Raw genomic sequence first — 20408 nt, 5'->3', positions numbered from 1 at the left:
TGACCTTAAATGTTAAAAAAAAACTGCTTTTATTCTAGCCGAAATAAAACAAATAAGACTTTTTCCAGAAGAAAAAATATCATCGTACATGCTGTGAAAATTTCTTTGCTCTGTTAAACATCATTATGGAAATACTTTTTTTATTATACACCTTTATTATTATTTTAAGCAATACACAACTTCTTTGTCACTGTGCCTAATATTCACCTTTTAGTTTGATGGACTATATTCCAACAAAATTGCTTTATGGAAGTTGCTATCTAGCTGTGATTAGAATGACAGCGTCAACGTAAAATAGGCAGCTATAATGTTGCTTTTATGGGAGCAATGATGCAGACTCAAATATTTACTGTCTTTTAAGTAATGGCCTTAAATGCTGCTGCCATCAGAAACGTAGATGAATACACACTTCATCATGCTTCATTACCAATGACATAGACATGAGTGTGCTTTATGAAAGTAAAGGCGCTGATTGCAAGCATGCATTCTCTCATTGCACAACTAATGGGAGGCTTATCACATTTGCCACAGTAACCAACATGCAAGTGGAAACAGGAAAGTAGATGTATGTAATTAACAAGAGAACAAGTTGCTCTTGATGTCCAAAGATCTGTAACAGTAACATCTTTTTGGAACCTGATATATGAATACAGTCAATAAAGTTGCATTTACCATGCTATAAATGTGCAAGAAAATGATTAAACATATTTTAAAATTTTACAGATGGGGCTTTAGAAATGCGCATCTCAGGAATAGAATGCCATACAACCTCGATTAGCCGCAGTACTCAGGGAAATTCTCTGACTTAGAAAATACATTACCCGTAGGGGGCAGCTGAGCTTCGTTCTCAGTAGTGGCCAATTCTGAAGACGCAGAACTCGATGCCAAAGGTGGCTGTTTCTCCGTGGAAGGTGGAGGTGTTTTCTCCATGTTTGTTCATATTTGCTAAAATCTATTACAATGCTGCGCCTGGGATAATTGTGTTTATTGTTTTTTCTGATAAGAGAAAATTGTTTAATTTTAGACACAGTATTGCCGACTCGCCACAGCCATGGCTAAAATATTAAAGTTTTGACTGTAGGCCTGCATACAAAACGTTTCACAAAGCTCAGTTAAATGGTCTTTGATTAGTCTACTTATCAATAAACTGTTAAAGACGAAGCAAATGGTAAAATAGATGTTGTGATTTAATTTGTTATAGTTTAAATAAAAAAAAAATTAATAGCATATATATATACTGTAAATAACTGTATAATATAACATATTTTAATTAAATAAATAGGCTTGCCTCCATATTGTTCAAAACCTGTTTTAATTGTATTTTTTAAAGCTGTGATGAAGCGGAAACCTTTCCAGCTTGTGCATTCATATAAAACTGTTTACAGGAAAAAAGAAAAATGTACAGACATGCATTTGTTTTAATTGATTTTGAACAGAAAGTCTGGCACCCAGAGACAATTCTGGGTAATCAAAATGACCCAAATGTAGAGCACATTTCAACTATATTTTAATTGCAAGGTAAATTTTTATGCTAAATGACGCAGATATCTTGATGAATCGCAGTACTACTTAATTAAAGTGAGATGTACAGTATTCTGACCTTACACTTCTGAGAATATTTTTGTGTTCTACAGAATAAAGAAGTGAAACACTTGTTTGCACTGTGTTGCACCATGCGCCTCTCCCTCCTTTTTTTCTCAGCACTGTTTCCTACACAAAAATGTGGATACACATAATTATGAAGCCATTTCAAAGGTGTAATGCTTTTAATCAGGAAACAATCACTATACCTCAACATAGTCATAAGAAGAAAAGATGTAGCAATTTTAATAAACCACTGTTTAGCATTTTATTTGGCCATTTGAAATACTTTATGTGGATCATGAGTCATGTGGGTAATCTTATAATGTAGGGGATTTAACCAGAAACCTGAATATACACCTCACACAATGAGGATTGTTGGCTAGTTAAAAAATGAGAATATTCAATAATTCAGTGTATCTTGATAATGAATATACACATTTTGGCCACTTTAATGTACATTGAATAATTCTTTAATATTTAAACAGTTTCTTTTCAAAATATTGAGATTGTTGCATCGGGGTGGTTGTTTATCACAACACCTAATGCTTGAAAACTTAATAGATGAGGTATTTACAAACAGCGATTTCACATGTTGATATGACCTATGACAGAGGAAAATTATGTGACTGTTTGTAGGCCTTTTGTTCGTTAACTTCGTTAAGCTTCTGCTTCATCCCATTCCATTTTCAACCATGTTAAAATGTTTTTTTTTATGATATTTTATGTATGATATTTTTGTTCAAAAATAAATAAATAAATCAAATCCAAAACTCTGTATAGCAAGCTTACATTTGTTAACATCAATTAATTTAGATAAAGCCAATGTTATGATAGCTACTGTACAAAAGCCAACCCAGGCTTATTCTAAATACGTACCACTATATACATTTCTGGAGAGAGCAAAATTCGTCCCAGGAGCTATGCTTTTTTTATTTATTTATTTATTTATTTTTGCCGTGTTTGTTTTCACCAATCCACCAGAGGCTGCTGTGTATGCTTTTTCAGATCTCAAATTTCTCTTGCAAGTGCCATTTGTGACTGCTATTCTTGCGTAAATCTACCAGAGGCCACTGTCAACTGACTGACTTACTGATTGACCAACCGACTGATAGCCCCACCCATCTCCTTCCCTAAACCCAATCCCAGCGTTTTAAAAAGAAAAGCTCTTGACACTCTGGAGGTAATTAATAAAATACATTAATACTGAAATGGTTCAGGCATTTTAGAATGACCAAAACAACATTTCCGATGTTCTGCAGTGTGCTCAGCCTCCTGGTTTGTCTATTTACACACATTTCCATCATCATCTCTTATAACAAACCTTTTTTTAATGCACATACTGGAATTTGTTCAGTAAAAGTGTTTTCATCGCAGTTCATGCACATCTTGTCGAATATAAAGTTTATCCTACTCAGTTATGCGCATGTTTTTATGCATATTTTTTAAAACTTATATGCATTATGGCGTTTACATCAATCGTTTTTATGCGCATAACCAAAATGAGCATTAAAAAAAGGTGGGTAGAAGCGTAAGGCTAAGGCGAGAAATACCGTTTCGTCTTTAAAAAAGAGACGGAGAACGGCAAAAACTACGAGTTAAGAGAATAAACCCGGCTCCTGACCAGGTTAGATTCACAAAGTAAGTTACCACGGTAACTGACTCTGAGTTAAAGTTACTTCTCTTTCAGAAATAGGCTTTTCTTACCCTGCTTTCTCCAGTTCGACAAACCTGCCATTTTGAAACGGAAAACCCAGAATTTTTCTCATTTCAGGATTAAAAGTTTTCTCTTAACTTCCTTTCTGAAACGGGCCCCTGGAATCATTCTTCACCTACTCTAACCCACACTCTCAAGTGTGCTGAGGTACATTTTGAGCTACCGGACAACTGATAACAGCAAAAAAGCCGTTCATACAGAGTTAAATGGTCGGCGAGTAAGCAAAAAAGGAACAGAATCACACCGCCCCGTAGCTTTCGTTTTAAAGCCATACGTAGTGTAGCTCCGGCTACATAATTTGTGATCTCCAGAATTGTAGGTAGGGCTACTTTTTCACAGTGAGCCTATGTTGACAAAGCAGTAATTCATTTTAGATGATTATCAATTCATAGTTAATGGCTGATAATAATTTTAAATTGTAATTGTTGTATTAAGCAAATAATACAATTCAGTTGTATTTTTAAAGTACCACTATAATATGGATATTTCTTGCTGTTAATTTGAATGCATTTAATGACGTTTACTAACAAGACTTTATTGTAAAGTGTAACCTGTTGTACTTTATCATTCTTTTGCAGTTTAATTAGTTTAAATCATTTTATTTACTCTGAACATTTCAATACAATAAGCCAATACACCAAGTATTTTTTGGTGATTATACCTATTAGGGTAAATCTGTTTTGCAACATAAATCAATATGATAATACCACACATTGTGATGAAAGCTTCAGCATTTAATCGCAACAAGAACATTTGATACCAGAAGAAGCCTGCTGTGGGACTTTTTTGATGTAGGTGTAACCACTGCAAAAGTTCTCACAGCTTCAGGTAAACCAAAGAACAATAGACATGCGGAAGTAATCCAGATAATGAGAAGAAAGACTTGCTTTCCTTTTGGTGTGTGTGGCAAGCAGCATTCAGATGTTAGGAAACCTTGCTCACAATGGGCTTCCTTTGTGCTGAAGTACAGTGTCCTCTCAGATTAACGTCTAATGACACCCTGTTGTTCCTTGAGATAGCTGTCCCACATTAGACTTAGAGGACTGACTGTCGTCTGTGCTGCTGCGTAATCTTAGCAGGCTGAGTGTGTGGTTACGAAACGTTTTATCCAGTAAGAAGTACATGAGGGGGTCTGTGCAACCTCGCAGAGTTGCTAAACAGAGGAGGATACTCTTGACCTCCACATACATGGACAGTGGATGGCAGCCATCTGTTGAAGATGCTCCAGACCAAGACTGTTTGTTGATGATATGAATAAAGACGGCTTTATAAATGTGATGAGGCAGGAGACAGACTACCAGCACAGCCTTAATGATGACGATATTCCGGAACACTCTCACATGCACTCGCTGGCTGTCAGAGATGGCTGCGCTTTTCTTGGACCTCCAGATGTGCTTGATCACTGCCATATAAGTGCATAAGACCAACAGGAAAAAGACAAAGAACAGAGAAACGGCCACTAAAGCGAAAATGTGAGATCCTTTCCCACCAACTTCCACTGCTACACCGTAGCACTCTTCATCTCCATCGCCATCTTCTACACTTCTAACCTCCCTGACTGAGTACAGCACCACAAAGGATGTGACGGCTATACCAACTATAGCCCAGGTGACCACACACAGCGCGTTAGCCAGTTTTGCATGACGTTTTCGAGAAAGGAAGGCTCTGGGTAGAACTTTAAGCCAACGGCTTGGGCGGTCAGCATGGGAGTGTTGAATCAGTGAAGCAAAGCGACTGAGTGCTACCCAGCTCAATATCATCACACCAATGCAGATGTTGATGTGAATGACCGGAGTTAAAATGTTGATCGCTATTTTGCACATTGTGTTGTTTTGGTGCCACATGGTCCCAAGTGAGTAGTACGCGGCCTGAAAAGGCATGGTGAGACAGAGCAACAGGTTGGAGATCCCGAGGTTAATCAGATAGATGTGGGTGGGTGTTTTGACTGGGATCTTGCACATAAACACCCATAGAGAAATAAGATTCCCCGGCACGCCAGTAACAGACATGGTTGTGTAGATAATAGGGAGAACTACTCTTGTAGTGCACGTTTGGCACAGGTTAGAAATGTTATGTTCAGCATCTGAACTGTTTGCCATCAAGCTCTCGGAGAAGGGAAATTCTCAACAGCTGAAAAACATAGTGAAAATGTTATTCTTAAGTGGAAGTGTTGTTTTATAACACAATATTAATTTTTTTTTTTTTTTTGTGAAAGTTTTTTTGAACTCCTTGACCAAAGTTTTTCATTTTATTTATTTTCTTATCATATTTATTTTTGTATTGTCAGGTTTATGTTTAGGAGATACATATTTTTTTTAAATAAACAAAGAAAGATGTGCGAGTTGCAAAAAACACTACATAAAATAATGTCTTGGTGTATGTGCAAAATTAAGTGGACCCTATGCTGTCTTGTACAAGTGGGTAACAGATTCAGTTATCAAGAAGCACCCAACTGAACATAAAACCTGGGCCAAACGTCCATGCTTCTAAAATCAATGGTCTATGCTTTGTCCAAATATTTTCTGACAGAGTTGAAATATGAGCTTAGCTCTTTCTTTTTCTTCTTCTCTTCAAACAAATTCAACTGCTAAACATACATTTTACATTTGATATATATATATATATATATATATATATATATATATATATATATATATATATATATATATATATATATATATATATATATATATATATATATATATATATATATGAATACTAGTTATCAGAACAGCAGAATTGTTAGTTCTGTTAGTAGTTTAAATTGGTAAGCTGTGCTTCCTCTGACATACAGTTGCAGAACTAACCTTTAATTTCACTTGCATTCCTGTAAATATTCTACATAATTGCAGAAGTTCATAAACCACTTTCAGTGTCATCTTTTTTTTTTGTAGATACAGTGCTCAGCATATACAAGTACACCGCTCACAAATCTCTTTCAAATTCATATTTTAATAGGAAGCTGAACAATATTATAGTTGTGTTTATACATTAGTTTATTCAGTACTGCAGCCAAATTTGGAGCTTATCTAACAAAAAAACTTACAATAACGGTCCAAAAACTAGTACACCCAAATTTATATGCTATAGAAAAATATAAAATGCAAATGTAAAAAAGATCGAAAATTAAGAGACGAACAATTTTAGTTGAAATTTTGTAGGTTGTAATTTTTTATATATTTTTATTATTTTAATTGAATTTAATTGTATTATCTTTTAATTTCTAAAAATGTTTGCTGACTAAAATATAATTTTAATAAATATATCTGTAAATATTTTATATATAAATATAAAATGTGTGTATGTGTATATATATATATATATATATATATATATATATATATATATATATATATATATATATATATATACATATACACATACATACACACACACACACACACACACACACACACAAATTATTTTACTTTAAAGTATTGGCTAATGCCATAATGAACATTAAAGAGACTTAAATTAGTCATGTTAAATATTCCTCACTGCTTGTTTGAAATAACTTTTTTTTATTAATGAAAGGAAATATTTAAAACATATTTCAGTAACATATTTCAAATACTATAAAACATTAACAATAAATCACTTGTTTGTGTACAAGATTGGAGTAGATAATCCATACTAGAAGTAACTAATGCACTTACCTCACTAAATGGAGTCACTGATGTGTGCAACAGGCATCTGTGAGCTGTTTTGTTTTGGACCACCTCCCCTATACTGGTTGTTCTAGGAAGTGATGTGAGCATGAATGATATATGCTCAGTTCTCTTTTGCATGATTTCTTTCACAGATATGCTTACCTTTGCGAGTAGAACTTAAAAATGAGATTCTCTGTGAGGCTTGGCTTCCCAAAGTAGCTCATAAATGTTGTCTTTTTATTGAATTGTTAAATGAGTGGTTTAACCAGGCAAGGAATACATTGTTTGCCTGCAAAATGTAATACTCTAAACTAATTAATATAGAGTCAAATGAATTTTAACACAAAAATACTGAAAAAAAAGTTAATTTAGTAAGTTTGAATACAGAAAATGGCACTGTGCCGTATTAAACAAGGACTGTTTTAGTAGATAGCTTAAAAAGGTTCTTCGCATGACCTCTTGTGGTTAAATAGACACATTGCATTTTAAAGGCCATTCAAAATAAAGGCTTAAATAAAATTGATTAGTTTTTGTATTTATAGAACCTGCGTGCATCACATGATAACAAAATTAGATTCATAATATACAGTAGTACAAAAATATTGTTACAAATTCTTACTAATACAGTAGCTGGATTACTTCCACATGAAAACAAATATGTCACTCCACAACAGAAAAGGTTCGTTGTAGTATACAGCCTGAGTGTAGTAGTATGCTCAAAACTACTAGATGCCACTTTTAAAAAAAAGCATGGTGGTATATCATATAACTTTGCCACAAATTCTGCCTCTATCCACAATCATACTGATGATTGTGACGGCACATTGCTAACCCAGAGGTTAGCGGGTTTCACAGCTTGCAGATAGTTTTTAACAGGAAGCGTGATCGTTGCAAACTTTTTTTTCTCTTTAATTCCTCAAGGCGGTTTTAGTTGGTGGTTTAATTCAGCTTCATTTTTCTTGTCTTCCGATACCTGCACAGTATGCATCTGATGTGTGTCCAAGCTTTTCGAGATTTCAGGTTTGGGTTTAGGCCTGGTGTTGCGATTGACCCGACAGCAGCGCAAACGAAAAACCAGCTGGAGGAGGGGATGCAGACAACAGCTGAGAGCTGCAATGAATATGGTGCCCATTTTTATCCTGAACTCTTCCTGGCAGTTTTCATGCTGCGATGTTATTAAAATGATCCTTTGCACATGATAGGGCAAGAAGCAGAGTACAAACATTATGACTGAAGCCAAGATCTTCCTGCGAACCTTTAGACCTCCTCCAGGTCCAAATCCAGCACCGACTAAACTTCCTACCCTCACCTTCTGCAGATGGAAGATCAGCCGGCTGTAGCTGACCAACATCAAACACAAAATGAAGAAGAACGTTGACACGCCTAAGCAGTGGATAGTTTGGAATTTATTTTGATAGCGAATATAACTGTTGCCAACTTGGTCAAAGCAACTTCCGTTGATTTGTAAGCTCAGTTTAAGGCCCATGCACGTGCCGACGACTATGAAGATCACCAGCCAGGTAGAAAAGCAAAGGATCCAACAAGACTGGGTGTGTTTGAACACCTGAAACAATGAGTGGCTTGGTTTTACCACCGTTGTATAACGGTTGATGCTGGTCCATAAAAGAAAGCACATGTTGCAATAGAGGTTAATGTAGAAGCAAGAGTAAATAATCAGCTCTACTGCATTGCAAACTGGAGTTCCGGATAGCCACTCAGTGTTCTTCCTGTGGTAAACTGTTCTGAAGAAAAAACTGCAGCACATCAGCAGGTCTGAGAAGATTATGTTGAGAGTGAAGATGACAGTGGGCGTCCTTTCTGATCTCCAGAGATTCACCAACACCAGTCCATTGGCTGGAAGGCCCAGGAGAGCCAAAGAGAGATAGAGCCAGGGCAAAATGGCTGCATGGCTTTCTTCAGGTTGTATTTTGCAGATGCTACAGAAATAGAGAAGGAAGTGAAAACTGAGAACTTAGATTCTCTTGTCTGTATTGAAATGAGCAAGTGGTCATTGTGCTAAATCCAGTCTCAATTTACCTTTACTTGGCTTATTTAATAAATATATTCAGGAAATAATTTGGCTAAATAGTACAGCTTTCATGATTCAAAGATGAATTTTCTACAGAAGTAGAGAAGGAAATGAAAACTGAGAACTTAGATTCTCTTGTTTGTATTGAAATGAGCAAGTGGTCATTGTATTAAATCCAGTCTTAATTTACCTTTAATTGGCTTGTTTGGTAAATATAACTAAGAAATAATTTGGCTAAATATTACAGTTTTCATGATTTTCCTGCATCATCACTTCAGTCTTCATATCACATTGTTCTTTAGAAATCTTTTGATTTGCTGCTTAATAGAAATTTTTCATTGTCATTCTTATGGAATGATTTTTGCAGCTAGATAAGATTGAGATCCACTAACGATCAAAGTTCAAATCAAAAGATTCAAGTAAATTGATTAAAATCAACATGTACTGTGTAGGACTGTGTGATTAATCAAAATCGAATTGAAACGTTACGATTAGCTAATCGCAAGAGGCTGCAATATGAAATAAATATTTATTATTTAATTTCCCCCACCCAGAGCAAATGTGTGACTGCCGTCTGTGTCTGATAGTCTTACTAGCCAATTGACTGAGTACACTTTTGTTCTGCCCAATCAGAATTGTGCAACCAAACTATGCGGTACTCCCGCAATAAAACAAACAAACAGACAAGTGGGATCATAGAGACTGCCGTTTTAAAAGCATTACTAGATGAATTTATATTTAAAAAAAAAAAAACAGCATGACGGTAATATGGGAATATTTTGGTTTCAGTCACAGACACCAAACACAACCAGTTAATTTGTTAGAGCTGTCGCAGAATTGTTGCCACAACACGAGGGAACACAACAACCAGCACCTATAAATGCACCAGATGGCTATATGAGGCATCTTGCTTAAGTCAACTAAAAGTATTGCAAGTGAGACACTCAATCTTGTAGCTACAGCTAAGTACAAAGAGTTGAAAGAACATATGAAGAAATATCACGAAGGCACCAGGAGATAACTAACGCCATAACTTGCTACTCTTTGCTTTAGAGAAAAATTTGTATTTAATTTTAGAATATTTATAAACAAATTTGAATAAAAGTTGGAGTTGGTTAATATCTTTTTTACTTTCCTTTTTAATTAACACTGAATTTTAGCTGTAAGAAGCTACGATACAGAATATTGAGCTGAAGCTTGACTACAAAATTAAATTGGAAATCAAATCACATTGTCTGTTAAAAAAATCGCAATTAGCGCACTGCTCTAGTACTGTGTGTAATATGTACATGAATACACTACATATACAGTAGAAGCCATAATTATTAACCCCCTGTTTATTTTTTCCCCAATTTATGTTTAACAGAGAGATTTTTTTTCAATACATTTCTAAACATAATAGTTTTAATAGCTCATTTATAATAACTGATTTATTTTATCTTTGCCATGATGACAGTAAATAATATTTGACTAGATATTTTTCAAGACACTTTTATACAGCTTAAAGTGACATTTAAAGGCTTAACTAGGTTAAATAGATTAACTACGCATGTTAGGGTAATTAAACAAGGTATTGTATAATGATGGTTTGTTCTGTAGACTATCGAAAAAATATATAGCTTTAATGGGCTAATAATTTTGTTCTTAAAATAGTTCTTAAAAACTTTAAAACAAGTAAGACTTTCTCCAGAAGAAAAAATATTATCAGACATACTGTGATTTCCTTGCTCTGTTAAGCATCGTTTTGGGGTATATTTTAAAAAAGAAAAATAAATTCAAAGGGGGGCTAATAATTCTGAATTCAACTGTACATATCCAACCATATGCATACGTTTCTGAACAGTCATCTTTATAAATCTTGGTTAAAAGCATTGCAAAAAATGTTGGAAAGATTGCAAGAATAAAAAGATTTAAATTCTAAGAAAAAGATAAGAAACACTTGCTGATGTTGTGTGTTGCACCTCATGATTAATGCAAGGAAATGCAGCCAATTTCAAATCTGTTTTTGTCATGATATTTTGGTACTTCCTGAGATAATGTTACGTCGTTTACCCAGACTTAAGCTAAATGTTGTAAAAACATACAGTAGCACAGGTACATGCAAAACAACATTTAGCAAAACAACATGCAAAACAACTTTTGCTCAATGTGTACACGGGCAAGTTTATGCACACAAATGAGTTGACGTGATTAATGAATTTTTATTTTTTTTTACTTCTAGTGATCAATATTATAACTCCAAATTATTTCAACCGCTGACCTACCTGTTTTTCAGCTTATGTGAAAGATTGGAATTTGGAATTTTGGGTTTAGAATACACCCATGAAACTACCATAAGAAACCACAACCTACATGCAAACATGCATTGAAAGATCATTTGAATTGATTATGGATAAGAGTTTTAACCTCTTTACTGACAAAGTAAAATATGCAAATCAGCCTACCTTTGATTGGTGCCTGAATCATTGGCTCCTAAAAAATGATTTGGAGCAGCATCTTGATTAGACATTTCTTCACACCTTGTGGTCCGGTACTCGTGTTTGTAACACTTTTCTTGTAGAATCTTCAGCTGTTTGTAGGAGTGGCGCACTCTTCAAATGTGCTTTACTAAGGACTGCTTCTGTTAACCACATCCTGAAAACAGATCATTCATAATGGCACAGTTTGTACCAAAGTCAAGAGCTTTCATTTTTGTTCACATGTCATAATTGTACAATTTTTCATCTAACTTTAGTAATAATAACACTATTTTACAAAAAGCAGAGGTGGTGGAGGATTCAAAATCTATACTCAAGGAAATTTGTATCCAAGTAAATAATATTAAAAGTTACTTGAGTAAAAGTATCCGATAAAAAAAAAAAAAAAAAAGTAAATAGTTACTAGTTACTTTTAATACACACACACACACACACACACACACACACACACACACACACACACACACACACACACACAAACACACAATGATAATAATGTTTAAAAATAATGTTTAAATGTTCTATTTTTAATGGTTAATAGTGTGAATGAGTAATATGTGCTCAGTTCTTCATTTTAACAGCTGTTTATTTAAAAACATACTTTATTCTTACTTTATTTTAAGTATGCAATCTTAGGAATAAAACAAAATACACAAAAAATTGTACTGTACTTGTATTGTACTTGTATATAAAAATGTACTCCATGATCAGTACAAATTAGTTTGCCCCCCACAGATCTCTCTTTTAAATGAATATTAATAGTTTCTATAAGCTGCTTTACAGTAAATAATAAAAATATGTTGGGAAAGCATTAAATAAAATAATAAAAAAATGACAAATCAATTTATTTTACAATATTTCTTTTGAATTTTAATATATTATCTTTTTATTACTAAAGATATTCTGTTACAAAACTATTATTATAACTTCTTTTTCTTTGGCCTTTGTCTCGTATGATTGCGGGTTCAGCTCTTTTTGGAACAAGTACCATATGATAACGACTTTTTTTTTTTTAATACACCTTCCGGCGGCTTGTCATATGGTCCTGTCACACTCATACACTATGGACAATTTAGCTTACCCAATTCATCTATATTCACTGAGAAATTAACCCTTTAACTGCCCCACCAAGAAAAAAAACAATTGTATTGCATTTCTAAACTCCTAATTTTGCTAGTTAACACAATGCATTTTTTTTCAACACATACCATAATTTTTTAAAAATTAACCTCTACCAATTGGTTAATATGTTGGTTTGTGGTAAATGTACCGGAATTAGTAAACTATGAATATTAGAAAATATGAAGTTTAAGACCAATTTATTTTAAAACATAATCAAAATAAAACATTTAAAACATTATGCCATAAAATAATTCAGATTCTCATTTAACATGTTTTCTTGTTTGTTTTCTTGTTTGTTTGTTTTTTTTTACAATAAAAACAAAATCAATAGTAGTGCAGCAGGATTATGTTTTTGTAAACCAACAATGCTGTGTTATTTGTTTGGTTTTTGGAGAAAATGGTTATGTAAATTGTTTAGAATGAACTTTTGTTTATGAATGTGTGTTTTAGGGTTCACAAGTTGTTAGTCTTGTATGAGAGAACATTGGAGGGAAAACATTTGTGGACGTGTGTTAAATGTGAAATTACAATAAGTTAAAAGTGCCCATAGTTATCTATTTACCAATAACAGTGTTTGAATAGGCAAACTTTTAACACTTACCATAAGTGTTTTTTCAGGTTGAAGCTGGAATTCAGGTATACGTTGCGATGTCAGTTCGATGTACAGTGTGCATTGCTTTATGAAACTATTCTTTTTGACATCTTGTAGAGCAACTACTATTTTTTTCTTCTGTGGGTTATGGATAAAATATGGTAATTTTTAAAGTTTAAGAAAATTTATTTGACTTTTGGAAATCACCAAGCAAAGCTCTGACATTGTCCCTTGTCCCAACCACTGCTGTAGTGAACACAGAGACTGAACTTGAGGCCACATGTCTTCTGATTCAATAAACTCGCATAGCAACCTCTGGTAACACAACCTCTCCAACGTGGCCCCTCAAATATTTGTGAACAAGTCATAAATCATATTTATGACAGTAATGGAGGATTTACTGTAAATGTACAGTAGTAAAGTTTTTTCTCTAACAATACTCCAGTAAGCGTGAAAGTACACGACTTTAAATGTATTCAAAAAAAGTACACGTACAAGTGAATCTATTTCGGTACACCTCTGGCAAAGTATTCATGACGTGCATACTGTATATTTTAGATTTTTCTGTTTCGTGAATAAGCTGTTTTTAATTATCTCCTGTGTTTTTTTGTTTTTTTATATTTATTATCACATAACTTGGTGGAAGGCACCATTATGGAAAGGCCTTCTGTTGTTCTCTTCAATGAGAAGGTGATGAACCACTAGTGGGCGCACAAAATCTTTGCTACTCTTTCTGCTTGTTATCCACTTAAAGATATAATGGTATGGTTAAATATAATATATGAGATTGTATCTGCTGTAAAATATCTGATGTCTTTACTGTTGTTAGAAGTTTAATGGGTTTCTCTTTTTCTTTTTTTTTTCTTTTTTTACATAAAGCATACAACTATTTTAGAGAAAATGATCCCAGTTATTGTTCTAGTATATAAAATTTGTTTGTTTGGAGTCCAATGCTTATAGGCTCAGTATTTCATCATCACATTAAATAATACAAATCACTAAATATTTCTTTATTTACTTTTATATGAAGGAAGAGATGTAAGCACAGTTTGAAACAGCTTAAGTTAAAGTTATCTGTTCTGTAACTAGGGTTGGGTATCATTTGGGGTTATTTCAATACAGGTGCTAAATAAATGCTTGTAAAATGGTACCGGTGACAAAACAGTGCCTGAACCGATAATTTAGAGCTACAAAGTTTTGGTGGGCGACTCTAGAAAAACTTTTTATTTGACAAAAACAAATATAGTAATCATTTTAATAAGGAAGATAAGTAAAGCTTAAAGTATACATCAATTCACATTTTATACAGTATATTATAATTGCATTAATATATTCCTTTTGATCATTTGTTTGCTAATATGAGTGCAAGATTACTACCAACCTTTGGAAAGGCTTTCATCAAAACCAGTGAAGTCCTTTTTTCTAGGGTTGGGGCTTGAGTCGTTTGAGTATAGTACTCCAATAACACCAATACTCTGATTTTAATATTATTAGGATAATAATCTGACTAAGAGTCTACCATGTGAACAGCCATTTAAGCCTTCTGTACATTGCTAACCAACAAGAACAAACACCTAACAACATTGATCACGTTGTCCATAACCCTCAAAGTTGGTTAGAATTAAATGATTAAAGATGGTGTGACATACAGTAATACGTACCAATGTGTGCCTTTGATGTACCCCTTGATGCTTCTTTTGTCTTTGTCACAACATCAGTGGCAGCAATATAAGGCACCTAAATTCGGTGTTGATTCAGTCCGGTGCATACCAATTACATAGAGACCAGTTTTGGTACTCAACCCTATCTGTAACATTAGTTCATACTGTAAATTAGGTGTCATGAACTCACTATAAACTATCATTTTAGGGCATTCATTTATTTAGGATAATGTTCATTTTTACATGTATACTCTACAGTTTTAACATTAAAAGTTGTATATATTTATAGTCCATATATAATTAACAAACATTATTTGGCAATGAATAAAATAAAATATTAAGAAATGAAATTCCAGGCAGTTTTTAACCCAAATTTGTGTATAATATTGAATTACCCAGCATTTGAGTTAATTTTCCTTCACTAATTTTGATTCATATTTTTCCCCAAGTTTAGGATATATTAGATCAAAAAATGTTTGCATCTAATAGTCAATGAATTATTAATTATCACATGATGCAGTGCTAAAGAATCAAGCTTTGCATGATCTGTTTTCATATTTAACTTCAAGTAACCTTTATTGAAAAGGCAGTGTTTCAGATGTATAGTACAAAGACATCAACCGATATGCTTATTGTTCATAAGGCATGTATGTACAAATATTTTAAGAAAGGTTGCATTGTACCTATTATTTGATTATTATTGTTGCCTTTTTGATGTCTTGACAGATTGTTTTGGGAACAACTGTCATTATTTTCGGCTGTTCGTCACTAGAGCTGTTCAGTGCGTTGTTGGTTTGCTGACAGAAGCAGTTACAGATAAACTTCAGAGTCACTTTGCGAATAGAACTGCAGAGCAAAAAGTACATGACTGGATCCAGGCAGCTATTAAGGGCAGACAGTAGCAGAACTACTTCATTGGTTTTATCCAACACATTCATCTTGTTGCAAGAAACATTAGGTGCCATCTGTGACATAATATAGAAAATCCTGACAAAGTGGTAGGGTGCGTAACACACTGTAAAGGTGAAGAGCACAAAGAAGGACTTCCATGCAGTTTTGTTGTACTTTGCAGCGTTTGGGAAATCTGGTTTGTCTCGGGAGGCTGTAATGAGCTTCATTCCAATCCTTCCATAGGACATTACCAATGCACCATAGACCACCCAAAAAATAGCCACAATGACAAAGTTAAAATAGGCTTTCCATTTGGAATCACACAGTTTTTTGTACTGGAAGCATTGATGAGTTTCATTATTGTTCTCCGTCTTGACAATAAATGGTGAAACTCCAGCAATTGACACAGCCCAGAGGACACCACAAACAATTGCACTCCAGTGACTCTGCAGAAACCACCGCCTGCTCGATGCCCTGTGGAACTTCAAGTAGCGGTCTACACTAATGAAGCCCAGTAACGCTATACTAATGTACATGTTCATGTAAAAGACATTACCCACTATCCTGCACAGCAGTGAGGGCAGCACCCATTGGTTATTGTTGAAATGGTACGCCACTCGAAAAGGCAGGCAGATCACAAGAAGTATGTCAGCTAGAGCCAAGTTGATGAGGAAAATCCGAACAGAGTTTTTCTTTGGATGTAGTCGCAAAAACACCCAGAGAGCCAGCAGATTCCCAGCAAACCCAAACAGAAAGAAGAGTGTGTAGAAAACTGCCAATGGGATCCGTAAGCTGGTATTGTCCATGTAGCAGTTCTGAGGTTCCTGCCGTCTGGTCAGTGACTCATTATGGTAGTTTTGAGAATAGTTGTTCATCTTTGCGTGTATGTATATCAAACCTTAGAAAGAGAAGCAGATATCATTATTACTAGCCAAAGCATTGAGGTTCTTTTTGACTTGAAATGTAATTAAATGTCTAATGCACGTTAGCTTCTGCCTTACCTTGTGAATTCTGTCCATCTGTTAAATTGCTTTTTAATCTCTCCTCTGATCTGTCTTTGCAACTTCCTTTTATATAAAGCTCTTCCTTTTTGGTTTCTGCGTTAACTATTGCTTACCTCAAAGCACAGCTGTGCACCAGTTTGCATAAAACAGAAACTGAGCAGACACTTTTAAAGGAGAGAAAACGCATCTCGCTTTAGTTCACCTCAGATCTTATCATCATCTTACGTCTTCCATAGCATTGACTTTAACAACATTTATCTTTTCTTTTGTTGTTAAGCTTGGTTGAATTAATTTTACATAAAAATACATATCTTTATTTATTTAATATGCTGTGTAATCTTTTACTTTTTTTAACCAATGGTGTCTTGCTTCATTGTTTTTTATGTTTGAATGGTCCAAAACATATTACATCAGTAAGGTCTTGAAGCATTGCTGGACATATTTTAATTATTTAATTACAATTATATATAAATACACACGTGGAGAATTTTGTAAAAAAAAAATCTGCTGATTTATATGCAATGATTTTAGGAGGATCACAACTAAAAAAATCATCACCCTAACCCCAAGGCAAATATTTTAAATAGTCAAAAACAAAAACATTAAACAAAATATTAGATCTCTTTATAATAAAATAAACATAAGTGTTAAAGAGACTTTTAAACTTGATCAATAAAATGTTACAAAGTGTGTGTTATAATGCCATAATATGTTTGGTCTGTGTTATTTTTTTCTATTACAGCCTCATTGTGTGCTGCTGGCATCAAAGGAGAACTCTGCTCCAGTGAAACTTGGTGGCTTTGGTGTTGCTATACAGCTGGGAGAGTCCGGATTAGTGGCTGGAGGTATTGGAAAAAACCCTTGCAACTATGACATTTACTGTGTACCTACATTGTAAACTAGGGGCTTCAGTGACTGATGTGTCTGACTTCTGATGCGACAACTTCTGGTTATCGTGACTCATCTATATAAAAGCAAAGTAATTCAAATTCTAAGTAGCCAAATTGCATAGAAAATAACATCCTCTTTTTATTATCTTGGCTTGAAGAACTAAAACTCTTCCGAATGTAAAGTTTCGCTTGTAGCATGAATAGTAATCATGGTTTTAGTTCCCTATTGTTTCAAACAAATCCATCAACACCTTTAGGGCATAACACTTAGTAAAGTTTGTCTTAAATTTTGAAGCATTCAGACAGTGATTAACTGTATAACTCTGTCACTGTTGCTGTTTGTAACTGACTATGTGTGCTTGATTGTTCAAATATTGTATTAGTGACATCTCTTTTGTATGTGATTGGATAAATGCTTGCTTGTCTTGTGTGTTTTCCACAGGCAGAGTGGGCACACCACACTTCATGGCCCCTGAAGTGGTGAAAAGAGAACCTTATGGGAAACCTGTGGACGTTTGGGGCTGTGGAGTCATTCTCTTCATTCTGTTGAGTGGCTGCTTGCCCTTCTATGGCACCAAAGAGCGCCTCTTCGAAGCAATCATTAAAGGAAAATACAAGGTAGTAGTTTAATAGCATAGTTTGGAGAGACGAAACAGACCTCTTAGGGCCTTTAAAATGAAGTCAAGCAAGCAAACCGCAGTCATTTCATCAGCATATACTTTTTTAATAGCCTGGATCACGAGGTAAGATCTTAAACCATCATTTCCATTGGCTTAGTCCCCTATTTATTTGGGGTCGCCACAGCAGAATGAACCGCCAACTATTCCTGCATATATTTTACACATCGGATGCCCTTCCAGCTGCAACCCAGTACTGGGAAACACCTCACCTATACAATCTCGCATTTAAACATGCACTCATATATATGGCCAATTTATTTCAAATCTAATTCACCTATAGTGCATGTCTTTGGACTGTGGGGGAAACCAGAGCATGCGCGCGAACACAGAGAGAACATGCACACAGAAATGCCGATAGTTAACACATGAATTACTAACCAGAATACCATAAACCATAATCAGGAACCACTAACATCAGATTATATTTGGACACTGCATATTTCAAAACAGTTTATTTCAGTTCTCTAATGCGTTTAGAGATGGTTGAGATTTTATTTTTTTTTTACCTCAAACAGTCAAGTTATAAAAATATGTATAAAAAACAATAAATCTTTTTACAACAGCAAAAGATGTTTTCAAAGATTACAAGTAGAACTTCTTGTGGTCAGGATTTTACTTATTGAAACATACATGTATTATAAATAGTGCTGTCAATCGATTAAAAAAAATTAACTAATTAATCGCACCTTTTTTAAAATTAATCGCGATTAATCACATTTAAAATACTAAAACTTGTCATTTTGGCTATTCAAATGTAAAATTAATGTAAACGCAGGACAAAAACTATTTAAATTTAAAATATAATTGTTTATTAGAATTAAAATTCAAAATATAATTGTTTAACAGAATTTTTTTTCAACTTGTAACACAGATTTCTTCATGTAAACAACATACCCACAATAAACCATCAAGATCCTTTCTTGACAGCCATATTTATTACAGAAATTAAAACACAGGCATGTTAATGACATTTAAATTTCAAAACAATCAATGCCAATAAAGAAAACATTGATTTCCATGTTGGATTCTAAGTGGACTGCAAAAAAATGACAAAATACAGGAATTGCAGATATGGAAAATGAAAAATTATAATAATAAACTATAGAATACAAACTGTTGCACTCATTGTAAAGTTTTATTGCTGTGAGTTGAGAACATTAGTTATAGAGTAGAAACAATTTTGCTTAATCCTCCTTTACATTCATCCAGTTGCTAAGACTAGGAGTATCCCGCAAGTGCACAGAGACTCCCAAATGCCCGCAAATGAATGATAATTTCTCGCAAACCGGTCGTTAAATACATTGCACACCCCTCTCCCCCGCATCCCTCCTAGCTCGTCAGGTAGCCTAAGTCGCGCGCAACTCACCCCCACCGTCCTTCAGGTACGTCTCGCGCGCACATACGTCGCTCACTCCACCCCTGACACCCCTCAACGGGCCTGACACAGACACACACACAGACAGACACACAACGCACTGCAGATGTTTTGGCTGACTCCCCTCAGATTCAACACGCATGATCACGTTCATCAAATTTGCTTAAACTAAGCGTCCTAAAGTATTACTGTATTTCACAAGGATTCTGACACAACAACGCGAAGCATACGCTTTCATTGCGTTTGAGGAAAAAAGCTAAACTTGGAGGGCTCATGCTGTAAGGCAGAGTAATGCCCTGTCTTTGACAGCTCGCGACTTTACCAGACTTTCTGAGTACATTCACATAAGACACCAATACTCCGATTTTAATATGATTAAGATTATACTCTTATTAAAATTCTACCGTGTAGCCTAAGCAGTGATTCTAATACCTTAAAGGAACACAGAGTCATGAAATGCGGAGGATTTTCTTTCTGTTCGCCATGCGGTATCAACTTACAACAGATGTCGAAAGTTAAAAATGAAACACGAAATTGCTTGAAACTTTGGAGAGCCTGGTGATGTGACTAATTGTTTTATACTGAAACTTGCCTTCAAAAAGTGCTTAATTGTTCTTATCCACATTTCTTGCATGTTAAACACACGTCCACCACAACAGGAAGTAAAAAAAACCCTGCAACAGCGTTAATTGCGTTAATTTTTTTTTTACGTGTTAATTATTTAAAATTAATCACATGC

General features: G+C 34.4%; 4 protein-coding genes across 53 annotated transcripts in view; 1 reads left to right on the top strand and 3 right to left on the bottom strand.

The window, feature by feature from the left end:
• caska (calcium/calmodulin-dependent serine protein kinase a) overlaps positions 1–20408 on the top strand; it is a 243950-nt gene that overhangs the window by 174535 nt on the left and 49007 nt on the right. For 26 of the 50 annotated variants that reach the window (NM_001423569.1, XM_087265937.1, XM_087265934.1 and 23 more), the window contains exons 6-7: positions 17467–17569; positions 18057–18235. In NM_001423569.1, the coding sequence (NP_001410498.1) occupies positions 17467–17569; positions 18057–18235 (282 nt within the window). The remainder of the gene's footprint in view (positions 1–17466; positions 17570–18056; positions 18236–20408) is intronic. The other 24 variants (XM_087265936.1, XM_087265930.1, XM_087265928.1 and 21 more) reach the window with 1 other exon arrangement.
• Positions 1296–7063, bottom strand: gpr82 (G protein-coupled receptor 82). The gene is made up of 2 exons (XM_087268128.1): positions 6955–7063; positions 1296–5428 (listed from the first exon to the last, which is right to left on the bottom strand). The coding sequence occupies exon 2, from the start codon at positions 5395–5397 to the stop codon at positions 4288–4290; it is 1110 nt and encodes a 369-aa protein (XP_087124254.1). The 5' UTR covers positions 5398–5428; positions 6955–7063; the 3' UTR covers positions 1296–4287.
• Positions 7156–11636, bottom strand: si:dkey-216e24.9. Its single transcript, XM_087268127.1, has 2 exons — positions 11422–11636; positions 7156–8885 (listed from the first exon to the last, which is right to left on the bottom strand). The coding sequence occupies exons 1-2, from the start codon at positions 11484–11486 to the stop codon at positions 7865–7867; spliced, it is 1086 nt and encodes a 361-aa protein (XP_087124253.1). The 5' UTR covers positions 11487–11636; the 3' UTR covers positions 7156–7864.
• On the bottom strand, positions 15379–16731 carry gpr34b (G protein-coupled receptor 34b). The gene has a single exon (NM_001128546.1). The coding sequence runs from the start codon at positions 16593–16595 to the stop codon at positions 15516–15518; it is 1080 nt and encodes a 359-aa protein (NP_001122018.1). The 5' UTR covers positions 16596–16731; the 3' UTR covers positions 15379–15515.

This window comes from Danio rerio, chromosome 9, assembly GCF_052040795.2.
Source record: "Danio rerio strain M-AB ecotype USA chromosome 9, GRCz13ab, whole genome shotgun sequence".
Lineage (NCBI taxonomy): Eukaryota > Metazoa > Chordata > Actinopteri > Cypriniformes > Danionidae > Danio > Danio rerio.
This window is presented reverse-complemented; position numbering and strand designations above follow the sequence as displayed.